The sequence below is a fragment of the Zootoca vivipara genome, chromosome 3 (genome assembly GCF_965207765.1).
Source record: "Zootoca vivipara chromosome 3, rZooViv2.hap1.1, whole genome shotgun sequence".
NCBI lineage: Eukaryota > Metazoa > Chordata > Lepidosauria > Squamata > Lacertidae > Zootoca > Zootoca vivipara.
In genome coordinates this window covers 66346163-66359697 of record NC_142586.1, presented here as the reverse complement: position 1 = coordinate 66359697, position 13535 = coordinate 66346163, and the positions used below count along the sequence as shown (strand labels likewise).

General features: G+C 41.0%; 1 protein-coding gene and 1 long non-coding RNA gene across 3 annotated transcripts in view; one reads left to right on the top strand and one right to left on the bottom strand.

The window, feature by feature from the left end:
* The window catches only part of SNX9 (sorting nexin 9), a 43968-nt gene extending 35119 nt beyond the window's left edge, over window positions 1–8849 (bottom strand). For both annotated transcript variants that reach the window (XM_035108651.3, XM_035108652.3), the window contains exon 1: window positions 8341–8849. In XM_035108651.3, the coding sequence (XP_034964542.1) occupies window positions 8341–8352 (12 nt within the window). In that variant the 5' untranslated portion in view covers window positions 8353–8849. The remainder of the gene's footprint in view (window positions 1–8340) is intronic.
* LOC148686283 (uncharacterized) lies at window positions 8344–12440 on the top strand. The gene is made up of 3 exons (XR_015949339.1): window positions 8344–8989; window positions 9626–9881; window positions 10320–12440. It is a non-coding gene; the product is annotated as an uncharacterized LOC148686283 (long non-coding RNA).
* Window positions 12441–13535: the final 1095 nt, after the last annotated feature.

The following is a 13535-nucleotide window of genomic DNA, read 5'->3' as shown; positions in this document are numbered from 1 at the left end:
TCTGTCAATAAAGGCCAAAGCAAAGAGTTTTATTCCTTACATGCAAAGATTCCTTGCCCTAACCAAAAAGAAATAAGGGGAGGTGGTGGAATCCAGCACACAACCACATTTATGGTTACCAGCACAGCAAGTAATGCCATTAAAATTGCAGGGAAGATAACCATTTTCAGGAATGAACAACACATATAATAATAATAATAAAATAATAATAATAATAATAATACTGTAATAATAATTTGTACCCCGCCCATCCGGCTGGGTTTCCCCAGCCACTCTAGGTGGCTTCTAACAAAGATTAAAATACATTAAAATGTCACACATTAAAAACTTCCCTAAACAGGGCTGCCTTCGGATGTTTTCTAATTGTCAGGTAGTTGTTTATCTCTTTGACACCTGATGGGAGGGCATTCCACAGGCGCCACTACCAAGAAAGCCCTCTGCCTGGTTTCTTGTAGCTTTGCTTCTCGCAGTGAGGGAACCGCCAGAAGGCAGAATGATGGGGGTGGAGACGCTCCTTCAGGTATACTGGGCCGAGGCCGTTTAGGGCTTTAAAGTCAGCACTAACACTTTGAATTGTGCTCGGAAACGTACACGGCAAAATATACTATTTCTATCAGTCAGTAGCATGATGGAGCATAAAAGGACAGCACTTTCACAATTGTTTTCTTGCAACAGGATGAGACTGCAAGAAAAAATAATGATTGTCTAGGATACATAGTACATCCACATGAGGTAGAAGCAACAATGGGGCTGTCAATAAAGCTTCCATTAAGCACTACACACTGACCATACTCACACACAACACTAAGTCAAACCAAGGCATAATGTGAATAGACTGTTCCCAGGGAGAAAATCCTTTGCTGTTCCCCAGTCTTTTTAGCTCAGTTTGGCTTAGCATGTCATCTGAATCGTGGTTAAGCTCTCTCCTCCTTAACTATGATCTGTAGTTAAGGATTGCCCTAGGGTTACAGAGAGCGCTTAACCATGATCCTGGGTTCAAGTGACAAAGTAAGCCAAACTTTGCCTTAGTTGTTGCACAGAGCAAAAAGGACCAGGAGGGTGGAAAGTAGATGCTTCCAAGAGACAGAATGTTCAGAGAGTCCCTGTAAGCCATAGTTTGGCTTATTGCATGGGCAAACCAAGCCATTATCATTTAAGAGTCCCAAGCAATGAGGAAAAGGTAGGACAGCTCAGTGGTAGAGCTTATGCTTTGTAAGTAAGAAGCCCAGAGTTCAATCCCAGCCATCTCCGGGCATGGCTGGAAAAGACTTCTGAAACACTGTAAAGCCACTGCCAGCTGGCACTGTAGACAAAAGTGAGCTAAATTGACCAATGGCTTCACTCACTGTAACACAGCTTTCTATTTATCCATCATTAAGTTTGATATCTCCCCTTCAAGTACATGAGGGCTGCTTACAATAAAATATTAAGCCACTATAAAATAAGCTAAAGACTGAAAATCTATAAAATCAGCATAAAATTATTATTAGAGTAGAAAAGACAAAGAAAAATTTAAAAGCCTTAGGAAAATAAAAATGACATTGTTGTTGTTTAGTCGTTTAGTCGTGTCCGACTCTTTGTGACCCCATGGACCATAGCACGCCAGGCACTCCTGTCTTGCACTGCCTCCCGCAGTTTGGTCAAACTCATGTTCGTAGCTTCGAGAACACTGTCCAACCATCTTGTCTTCTGACGTCCCCTTCTCCTAGTGCCCTCAATCTTTCCCAACCATCAGGGTCTTTTCCAAGGATTCTTCTCTTCTCATGAGGTGGCCAAAGTATTGGAGCCTCAGCTTCACGATCTGTCCTTCCAGGGAGCACTCAGGGCTGATTTCCTTAAGAATGGATAGGTTTGATCTTCTTGCAGTCCATGGGACTCTCAAGAGTCTCCTCCAGCACCACAATTCAAAAGCATCAATTCTTCGGCGATCAGCCTTCTTGATGGTCCAGCTCTCACTTCCATACATCACTACTGGGAAAACCATAGCTTTAACTATACAGACCTTTGTCGGCAAGGTGATGTCTCTGCTTTTTAAGATGCTGTCTAGGTTTGTCATTGCTTTTCTCCCAAGAAGCAGGCGTCTTTTAATTTCGTGACTGCTGTCACCATCTGCAGTGATCAAGGAGCCCAAGAAGGTGAAATCTCTCACTGCCTCCATTTCTTCCCCTTCTATTTGCCAGGAGGTGATGGGACCAGTGGCCATGATCTTGGTTTTTTTGATGTTGAGCTTCAGACCATATTTTGCGCTCTCCTCTTTCACCCTCATTAAAAGGTTCTTTAATTCCTCCTCGCTTTCTGCCATCAAGGTTGTGTCATCTGCATATCTGAGGTTGTTGATATTTCTTCCGGCAATCTTAATTCCGGCTTGGGATTCATCTAGTCCAGCCTTTCGCATGATGAATTCTGCATATAAGTTAAATAAGCAGGGAGACAATATACAACCTTGTCGTACTCCTTTCCCAATTTTGAACCACTCAGTTGTTCCATATCCAGTTCTAACTGTAGCTTCTTGTCCCACATAGAGATTTCTCAGGAGACAGATGAGGTGATCAGGCACTCCCATTTCTTTAAGAACTTGCCATAGTTTGCTGTGGTCGACACAGTCAAAGGCTTTTGCATAGTCAATGAAGCAGAAGCAGACGTTTTTCTGGAACTCTCTAGCTTTCTCCATAATCCAGCGCATAAAAATGACATTACCTGACATTAAGTGTACTTTTCTGGGAAGAGCATTCCAAAGTCCAATGCTTCCTACCATGTGAAATAGTTCTGATCATTCTTATATGATATGGGAACAATATGGGATGCTATCACAAATGTGTCCTAGGAAACAGCCCAGCATAGGCCCTGCCGCAATTCCTGACATTAAAAATTAATTAAAAAATTAAATTAAAAAAATTAATTAAAAAATTAAATTAAAAAATTAATAAAAAAATTAAGTTTTGAGGAATGAGGCCTTCAGAAATCTGACTGAGCTGAACTTTGTGGCATGGCAGAGGTGGGCTTGATTTTCCTTTGTTTCAATACCTTTTTCTTCTTGAGTCCATTCATATCAAGCTAGAGGAAAGGGGAAGGCTTTCTAATATAACTGAAAAGTATAAAGTCACCATCTGGCCAGAACAAAGGAAGATTGTACTGTAACTGAAGTCATGTGTTCATGTTCCAAGAAGATTATTTTTGTATCATCTGAAATCAATTCATGCCTGTTCATATAGACTCCATTTGTAACTATGGGAAGGCATCTTTAAAAGAGATGCTCTACAGAAAAATAATTATGTTTTATCCAGATGATCTCCAATTTTCTCAAATTTATGCCAAAGAAAAATAACTTCATTTCAATAATGGAAATGTCTTTTTCCCTTAACTTGTTACATAGGGATGCAAACAACGGCACTTGTTAAGAATGGTCATTTCTCAACAATTATGAAATAAATGAGGTGTGCTTGTTGTTCTCGACAAGATATTGGCAAAATGTGGCACAATTCACATTCCATTGTAAACCAGAGTTAATGATTTACAGTAAATACACAGTTGAATCCCCTTGGTAAAGCATTATGTCTGAACTGGGGGTCGTGGTTCATGGTAAACTAAGCTTTTCGGGGTGCCACAACACTTCCAGCTGTATTGTTTTTGTTCAGCATGTCACTGGAAATATACCAACTATTGTGAATTCACAATAAATTAAGAGGATCCGAAACTTTTCTCCCCATGGACCACTTGAGTGTGGCTGAGGGTCTCAGCAAACAACTTAATGGTTCTTCTGTCTCTTGCAACAATTGTAGGAACCTGTGCTAGATGCTGTTACGATTTTTAATTGCATTTTATTACTTCTTTTATTTCTTATGTTGCATTATTTTGTATTACAGTTGGAATTCTTTAGAATTAACATTGTAAAGTTCTTCACAGACAACAAACTAAATGAAACTTAGACTATAGACCACAGCGTGGAAAAACCCTGCAATAAATGTCAAGGTTTTGAGGTGTTACCAAACTGTGCCACAACAAACCAGCATGGTTACCTCACTAGAATTAGCTGTTTACCAAAGCAAGATACTTTGCTTGCTTTTGGGGCACCCACTCTCAGATCACAGTAGTGCAAATTCTTACATTTACTGACAGAGTTGATGGAATGATGGTCCAGTGTTGCAACAACCACACTAATGGCCTATATTAGTCTCTTCTAACCTTATGAGATCCTGACTATACTAACAGACCTGTCCTCAAAAAGGGTGAAACCCCATTCTTGATAATGGCAAGAGAAACATTACCTCATTAACAGGAGGTTTTTAAGAAGAGGTTGAATAGCCATCTATCATGGATGTCTTAGCTGAGATTCCTGCATTGCAGGAGGTTGAGCTAGATGACCCTTGGGTACCTTGCAGCTCTGCAGTTCTATTATTCTATTTGTCACTTGCTCACCTAAAGCAAACAGTTTCCCCAGTTGCAAGAGCCAGGTCATCAAGTTGCACCCACCTCTCTCAGGTTACCTCTGGACATACACATACTGTACATGAAAATTCTACATCATTGCACATATAGTACACTCATTTCACACAGAATGTGAATGAGAATTACATGGGTAGACTGAGTTGTCTGTCATCTAGTTTTACAGAGCCATTTCAGCTTTGAGAAGCACGTATTCTCAGCTAACCATTTTAAGTTTCTGGCTGGCAAATTTTATTGCCTGTATCTTATCATCCATGGACTTAAATGCTGAATTTCAATTTCTGAAATTACCAGGTTTAAATATCATCCAATTAGTTGTTTTAAAAAAGCACTTCTTTAATTTTTGAAAGTTACTTTTTTGAAAATGTGAACATTGCTTCAGGTACCCGCAACTCATATTGAGAGTAAATAATTTGAGAATGTAAACAATACAGACTATGAAACAATGTAGCACAAGCCTTTCATTTTAAGCTTTTTATTATTCCTGAATGCTTCCCAGAATCAGATATATTTATTTATTATTCACAGTACAATTTCACGTAAGCAAATGATAGTGCAATCCTCATTTGACTTTAGAAAACTAGCCAAATAAAAGGATGCAGCAAGCTTCTATGTTTACACAATGAAGTTGCATTTGTTTGGCACTGAAACAATGATCCTTCACTTCCTTTCAACACTGAAGTAAGCAAGCACCAATTGGACTATGTTTCTGCTACTGCCTTAGCGGAAAACCTTCAATAGCTTTGGCTTTCAACAGCTGGCAAGAGGAAATTCACGTTGCACTCTGGTATTAAAAGTGCTTTTAAAATGTATTTCCATGCCATACTGGAAAGGGACATCAACAGAGAACAGCACTATAAACCTACAAAACTAAGCAATAGCTTTAGATCTCCTCAAAGTGTCCGAAATCTAGGCCTATACTTCCACTGATGAACAACTAAGATAAGATTATTTTTTTCCACAGGAGGCAATACTGTAGACTCGAGAAAAAATGCCTATGCAAGTCAAATAGCTTATGAATAGACATATCACAGCATCCAGGCTCTATCAAACAGGCACACAGTGCATCTCAAACTTTGGCTTCTCTTCCAAACTTACTCTACCCTTTGGCCCCTTTCCTTCCCGCAGCTGATTGCCGTGTTAGTGCACATGTGCATGTGAGCATGTCCACCACTTTGCATAAGAAGGAATCACAGATTGAGGCTGAGAGACTAAAAACTTTCAGCAGAAATTCCTTCCTTCCTCTCATCCCAACTCATGCCCAGCTCAAGTACCATTCACCCAATGAGCTCTTCATTGAACTGCATACAAGAATGATTGCAGATTATTTATTATCTTTACAGCAGCTCCTTCTCCACAGGTGCCTGGAGTCCTTCAGTAATAATCTACATATGCCTCTTTTTAAAGCAAGCCAGTAAAGAAAACGTTATAGCAAATTCCGCTAAGTAGTGGCAAGTGAAATAAAACTGGATTTCCTATTAGTGGCCTTTCTCTCCCGCTCTTCTTTTTCTTAAAGGAGGAAAGCATGTTACTTCATCAACTTTTTACTCAACTACTGCCAAAAGATACTTAAAACAATCAAAACAGTTATTTTCATTTTTTATTGTTGATTTGTTCATTTTTCAACTGTCATTATACTTTAATATATTATATTTTCCGGTGTCTAGGTCCACACAAGGAAAGGAACTCAATTAAAATAAAACCAGAGCAGCAAATTAAACAAAAAACTTTTCCATTCCAATTTTTGCTATGAAATGGAAACCACTTGAGTTCCACAGCCCTATTCACAATTATTTTTAAGACCTCATAACTGTACGGTACATCCTAGACTAGTAATACTGTAATACAGAATACCAATAATTTCCATAATGAAAGTGTAAGAAAACAATCTACCTTGGTCATCTACTTTAAACTGAGAACTCACACTGAAGGGGTTTCAATACTCTTTCTGTGGTTATTATACGTAAAAACGTCACTTCGAAGGAAAGAGCTATCTATAGCCATGGATGAGGTAAGAGTATTACTCAGCAATTGTTCCTTGTGACTAGTTTTTAAAAACTTTGTCTTTACTCATTCTTTCCTTTCCTACTTGAATGCTGAGTACTCAAAAATAAAGGATAAACTACAAAGAACTTGATGCAGTTCTGAAAGTAAGGATCAGTATATCCAAGTTCTCTCTAATTTACCTTTCCTTTTTCAGTACTGTACTCATAATTCAAGCAGGAAAAGGAAAAGGAGTTGGGACCAACTTTTAAAAACTTGTCAGAAAAGTACTCGAGTGCACAATATGGCCTGAACGGGTGCAATAAAGAAGTGGACTGAGGCCCATTGTGATTGATCTGCTTCAGTCCTGCTTATGCCATGGATACAGTAAATTCACAGATATATTTGCTTTGGCATCTCATCTATAAAATGGGATAAGTTGCCTGAGAGATATTGCAATATGAATTCTGTAGAAACACTTTTGCAAAGTTAGAGCACTTCACATCACAGACAGCAGTAATAACAGTGTTTTAGAGAGTGCTAGGCCTGTTGATCTTTTGGTTTTGTTGCTGAACGACCTAGAACTTCAAGAATTAAACCACTTTTTTAAAAAAAGTAAACAGCTTTATCTGGGTAACAGAAGAGTCCAAAAGCATGCCTAAACTAAACATTTAAAATGCCACTCTAAAGCATATGCATAAACTGAGAAGCAAACATGGTCTCTTTCTTTAAGGACTGATACACCACATTTCATTTTCCCCTCATCATGTGCAGGTTGGAAATACTAGTTCTAAATATACACGTGATCAAAACTAACGTATGATGTAATCAAGGAAAGAGGACGTATTTAAAAACACCTGGTGGCCAATTTTTTATTGCTTGATCTTAGAAGTAAAAACAGTAACAGAATGAAGTAGCTGTAGAATTTAAACATTTACAGTATGAAAACAGTACTGTTTTTTTAAAGTAAGTTTCCACACAGACTATGCTAACATCAATCAGCTGCTGCTCCCTTGAGATATCTTAGCACTTTTCCCCGCCCCAGAAAAGTATTTTTGAAATGTTTTCATACAGCCCAGAAAGCACATGTAGGCTGTAACTCGAAACACACTAGTAGGAAAGTCCAAATGAACACTAAGGGATTTGCTTCCCAGTAAACATGCATAGGACTTGGCTGTTAAGGATACTACCGGCTGTAATGTCTGCATTACTTCAAACCACTTTTCAGAATTACAAAACTGAACAGATACCACAGGGACAACCAGTTAACACGTACTGTGTACAAAATGTGATGACACCTAGAAATGGAGTTGGGAAGCAGGTTTTTTCTTTCTTCACAGAAACATATTGTCTTCAAACCCTGAACTTGGGGGAAAGTTACTCATGGAGGAACCTTGAGAGTTTGCCTCGTAGAGGAGAGGAGCCTTTCAACACAGCGAGTCATTCATTTCACTGTTTACCACGGATTAATGAAAATATCGCCATGGAAAGAAAACTCTTTCCAGAGGCACTCGGAAGTTTGAAGGCTGCTCTTCGCCAGCCATTCCTCCCGTTTGCTGAGCCCACAGCGGAGTTATGCTGGAGGCCCAAACGCACGTTTGCCCGTCTGCCTGGAATAGATTAAGCTGTGCCAAGTCAGTGACTTCAATCGGAGGGAAGAGAATGCCCCTCAGAAGCCGCCCTCCGCCATGCCCCGCTCCTCAAGCCAGCACCGGACCCCCGCGCGGGCGGGCAGGCAAGCCAAGAGTCCCGCCAAAACGCCCCCCCAAACCCCAGAGAAACGCGCCCCACTTGCGAGCCGTTCCCTCAGAAACTACACCCCCCACCCACCCGAGTTATTTGAAAACAAACAAAAAGCGGGCGGCGCTGGGGAAGGGAGGCTGCCGCCGCGTGCAGGGTTCGCTTTCTGCTCACCTTGGTGGCCATGGCGGGGCTGCGTGTGCCACCCCCACGAGCAGGGAATGAGCTCCGGGGGGCTCCTCTGGGTCCCTCCTAGTGGGCCTCGGCGCTGGGGGAGGAGAGAGAGGAGGACGAGGAGGAGGGTGGCGGCGGTGGCTGCTGCGGCTCCTACGCCCTCAACCAGCCCACCAGCCCCCGGCGCCGCCTCTTCCCCGGAGTTGGTTGGGCTCCCCCGGCAGATGGGAAGGCGAAGCGGCTCCTGAGCTCACGACAAAGCCGAGCCCCCTGCGCTTCCTTTCGCCTGCCTTTCTCTTTCTCTTCGCCTCTTCCTCGTTCGCTCGCCCATATCCAGGGGCGGAGTTTCACGGAGGGCGTCCCGAAACCCAGGCGAGGGAAATGGGACGGGAAGGAGCCGCGGAGCAGCCCTTTCCGAAGACAACCCGCCCACCGACCCACCCTTCGCCGCGCGCACGTGATGCCTCCGGAGGCCGCCGCTGCCGCGGGCAACTTCTCCGCAGAGAAGAGCCGTCAGCGCCCACTTTTTGGTCCCCGTCGTCCCCACATCCCGTCGCTGCAGACGTGGTCAGGACAAGCCCCAATACTCGTCGGCTAAACTTTTTCCGACATCGTTAAGCCATAGCATCGAAGTGTCTGTACTGATCCCGTAAGCAAGCAGCAGCAATAATAATAATAATGATTTCGAGCAACAGCTAAAAAACTGCGCAGTGTTCCCACCCCATGCCTCCCGTGACACCGGCAGGGTTGAGGGAAAATGCACAGCAGGTCCTGAATTTGTAGATTGCAAAGGAGGAGCCTAGAAGGTGGGGTGAGGTGGCCTATCAGTTGCTGCTGGATCCCAGCTCCCATCATGCCTGACTTGTTTGCTATGATGGCTCGGCTGGGGCTGATGGGAATTGTTGTGCAACATCTGGAATGCTAAAAGATGCCCCATAATTGCTTCTAGATTAGGATAAGAAACAACTGGAGATCTTTGTTTCATTGGCAGCACCTATTTCTTCTTCAGCCTTGGCTGCTGAGGAATCCAGTGTTGGTGTGGGCTGTGGGGTAGGAGGGGATAGTTGTTTAAGGGCCAACCAGCAGCCTTCACACAAACTAGATTCCACCTGCATGTAACAATTCTCTGCTCCTTACAAAGAACGAAACTTAATCCTAGGCTGTTGGGTATTCCTAAAACCCCTGAAATACGTTGATCAACCACTCATTTATTGCTCTATAATCTTAAATAAAGTGATTTGAAGGGACACTCCGTTTATTTATTTATTTATTTATTTCATTGCAGCTTTACGACATCCCCCCCCCCCAAGAGTGCTTCAACTCTTCTATTGTTGGGAGGGTGAAAAAGTCATGACAATTGCAGATGTCAGCAGAATGTGGAAAACAAACAAAACTTTTTTTAAAAAGTTTGACTCTGCAAGAAACTGGTCTGACACAGGAAAAGCAACCACATTTCTCCCTCATCTCATGTCTATCAACCTCATAGCTTTGCAATTTCATATTTGTTCCTGAAAGTGAGATTTCTCCCCTGCTGAAATAAGGTAATTAGCAGGTAAGCCTCAATTTCAATCCTGTCACCTTTCTAGTCTCTTGCTACTAAAGCTGAGTTCCATAAAGATTTTATGATGGAAGGGTGGGGTGGGCAAGGGGCACATAGTGGAGGCACTTTTCTTTATGTTTTACAACATGAGAATTATTCTAGTCCAGGAGCACTGTGGCCTACTGAGATAATAACCAGCACATCATAGGATATGTGTAATCTAAAGCAGAGAGTTCCAAAACGATTTTGAGGGCTACATTCATATCTTCCTTCTGCAACTATTCCTTATGGCTGTATCTGTGTTGAAGTAGAAGGAATGGTTTTTATCCACTTAAAATTGTGTCCTACTCCATTTTGTGGCAATGGCCCTGTTAGAAACTTCTTTAAAATAAGTTGTGACAGAGATATATATCAGGATGTTTTGGGGTTCATATTTCAGGTTGATTCACTGATTCATCAAAACTCCTAAAAATCTTAACTTCATGCCACTGCCCATTTAATCCAGTGGAGGAATCTGATACCGTACTTGGTGCTTACCAACTCTGATGATTATAGAAGCAGAAGAGAGCTGAGTAAACACTGTCAGGTATGTTATATCTACTAGTCAACATCAGCATGTGATGAACACATAGTGCAGTGCATGATCATAATTACATTATCATATAATGACTTTTTTAAAAAAAAAATCATCCAAAATCAGATTTTTCACACAAAGCAAAGAAAGAGCCTCAACTGCCCCGAGCACAGTGGTTTTAGAAAATATAAAATTAAATCATAATTGGAAGGTCAGAATTGTTGAAAGCTGTATGGATACCAGAGAAGGTGTAGGATTGCTCGTCCCACCTTTTCTCGCAGAGCTCCTGTCTTTAAGACCTATGTGAGAGGCTGCAAGTGAAGCATTTCTCGTCGGCACATCTCCATGGTGGGGAAAGCTAAAAATAACTGATAATCAGTAATTTAAAGATGATGATTGTAAATTTTAATCACACAGACATAATGATCCATTAAAATGAGTTTTGCAGTGCAAAATGTGGAGCAAAACTTGGTGTTACTAATTTTATCAAGGAACCTGAGAGTCATGCACAAACCATCTACCTCTGCCCAAGAGGGAATGTAAATAGCAGCCATACCTGCAAAAGCACTCTAGTTTAAGACAAAAATAGACAGATACAGGTTTTTCACCATTTGTTGCTCTGAATGTTCTTTTTGTCTGATGTAGTATGTAACTTACAGTGCAGTCCTCTATACATGTCTACTCAGAAGTAAGCCCTGAGTTAAATGGGGCATACTCCCACATGATGGTGTATAATTGCAGCCTTAAGCATTTGCATCACTACAAAAACCAGAACTTTAAATATAGATACAATGAACTATGCAAATCATAAACATTCAGATACAGCCATTTCATCCTGTTTAAGAAAAATAAATCATATTAATACTATGAGACTCTAAAGCAGGCACCCCCATACTTTGGCCCTCCAGATGTTTTGGACTACAATTCCCATCTTCCCCAACCACTGGTCCTGTTAGCTAGGGATCATGGGAGTTGTAGGCGAAAACATCTGGAGGGCCGCAGTTTGGGGATGCCTGCTCTGAAGCATATTATAAAAGGATAAGATCCTGCTATCTTTGCAACCCTACCTTCAGGTACAGTCTTCGTTGGGAAACCAAGTTACAAATTTATTTTTGTGAATAAAAATAACTGTGTATGAATTGTTACTAATAAGAACACTTTCCTTATTAGTAACAATACACTATTTTTATTCAGTGCTCTAATCACTCATGCATTTCACCCTATTTAAAACTCCCCCAGAAGGAAACATTAACGTCATGGGATTTCCTTTTAAGTACTGTATTTCATCAGAGTAAATTTAGCTTTTCAGATCGGGCAGCAATAGTACAAAGCAGCCCCATCTTCCTCTTTCATAATTCCCCCACCCCACCCCATCATTAAGAAGGCATTTGTTGGCCTGATTACACTGCCTACATCCCTCAAAGGACCTAAATACTGGTCTGCATTTTAATGAATTGTCTTTCTCTGTGCCTTTATACAGATATAAAATGACAACAATTGTACAAAGGCATTTTTAATAAGCTGACAAACTTACACTATGAATTTCAGGTCTTAATTGTAGAGACTGGAGGCTGTTACATATTTCCAAAATAAGACGAGGCAGTGTTTCATGTAATTTTGAAATATTTTATTTGCAGGACAATCTCACCTGTGCCCAACACAGGTTATTGTCAGTTTTGGTTATTGTTGGTGCTTCCCCCCCCCCTAATAATGTTTAGGGGTACTCTCATTTTCCTACTCATATAGAAATAATGACCCTCAATGAGGCCAAACTTAGATTCACAAAATGTTTAGGCGTATGCATACCCCTGCGTACCCCCAGAAAAAAAGCACCGGTTAGTGTTGTGTACATAAGAGGTTTTTTTAAATTATAAAGTTCAGCAGAATCAGAATCATTACAGAAATACCTTTTCCGAAAACAAATGTCCCATGTATGTATGAAATAAACATATTCACATGAAATTTCCAGCAATAAAATAATTTTGTAAAATCTGTTGAGTCTTTGTGGTGCAATATACTGTTGATACAACATTTTATACTCAAGGATAACACAGCCAATATGTTTATATACGGATTTCTAATAATGGAAGACGAAATTACACACAATTAGAGTAACATGTTCTAATACCTATGTGTTTTTGTTACACATCATCCTCTAAGATGGTATTCAACATAACCCCTCACATTATAGCTTTTTCTTGGTATCTCACTTGCAGTTTTTGTCCAGAAATTTTGAAAGCTTCTGAGCTTCCAACCTGTTAAAAAATCCTTAATCTGTTATTAAAGTTGAATGCTAGCTCTTGAATAATTGAGGCCAAAGGCTAAATAGCTGGGAATAGAATTTTTACTTACAGATTCAATGGCTCAAAAATAGGAGAGTATAACTATATTAATGAAGATTGCTCTCAGATAACAATAATGGATAAAACATACAGTACTTGTACTCCAAATTATACCATACCAAGGATGAGAACCAACAAACTGAATCTAAATCCAGATATGACTGAGGCACTGATTGTTGTTTAGTTCCCTAGGCTTGATGGATGGGTAGTAGTCTCCTCTTGATAGGGGTATGCTCCCTCTAACGGAGCAGATATGTAGCTTGTGGTTACTTTTGGATCCATTGCTGTTGCTTGAGGCTCAGATGGGCTTGGTGGTGCAGAATGCCTTCCATCAGCTTTGACTGATGGCCCAGGTGCATCCCTATCTGGATGGGAATTGCCAAACTTCTGTTGTCTGTGTTCTGGTAATCTCTAGGTTAGGTTACTGCAATGTATTTTACATGGGGCTGTCTCTAAAGACGTTATGGAAAACATCCGATGCAAAATTTAGTGGGCCGCTGTTGCTCACCTGGGCATACAGTTTGAGCATATAACAACAATCCTGGCCCAACTGCATTGGCTGCCAATCAGTTTCCGGGCCCAACTCAAAGTGCTGGTTTTGACCCATAAATCCTTAAACAGCTCAGGACCACAATACCTCAAGGACTGCCTCTCCCCATATAAACTGACGTGGACCCTTGCGATCATAATCTGATGCCCTTCTTCATGTGCTCCTTTCATGAGAGGTCCAGTGGGTGAC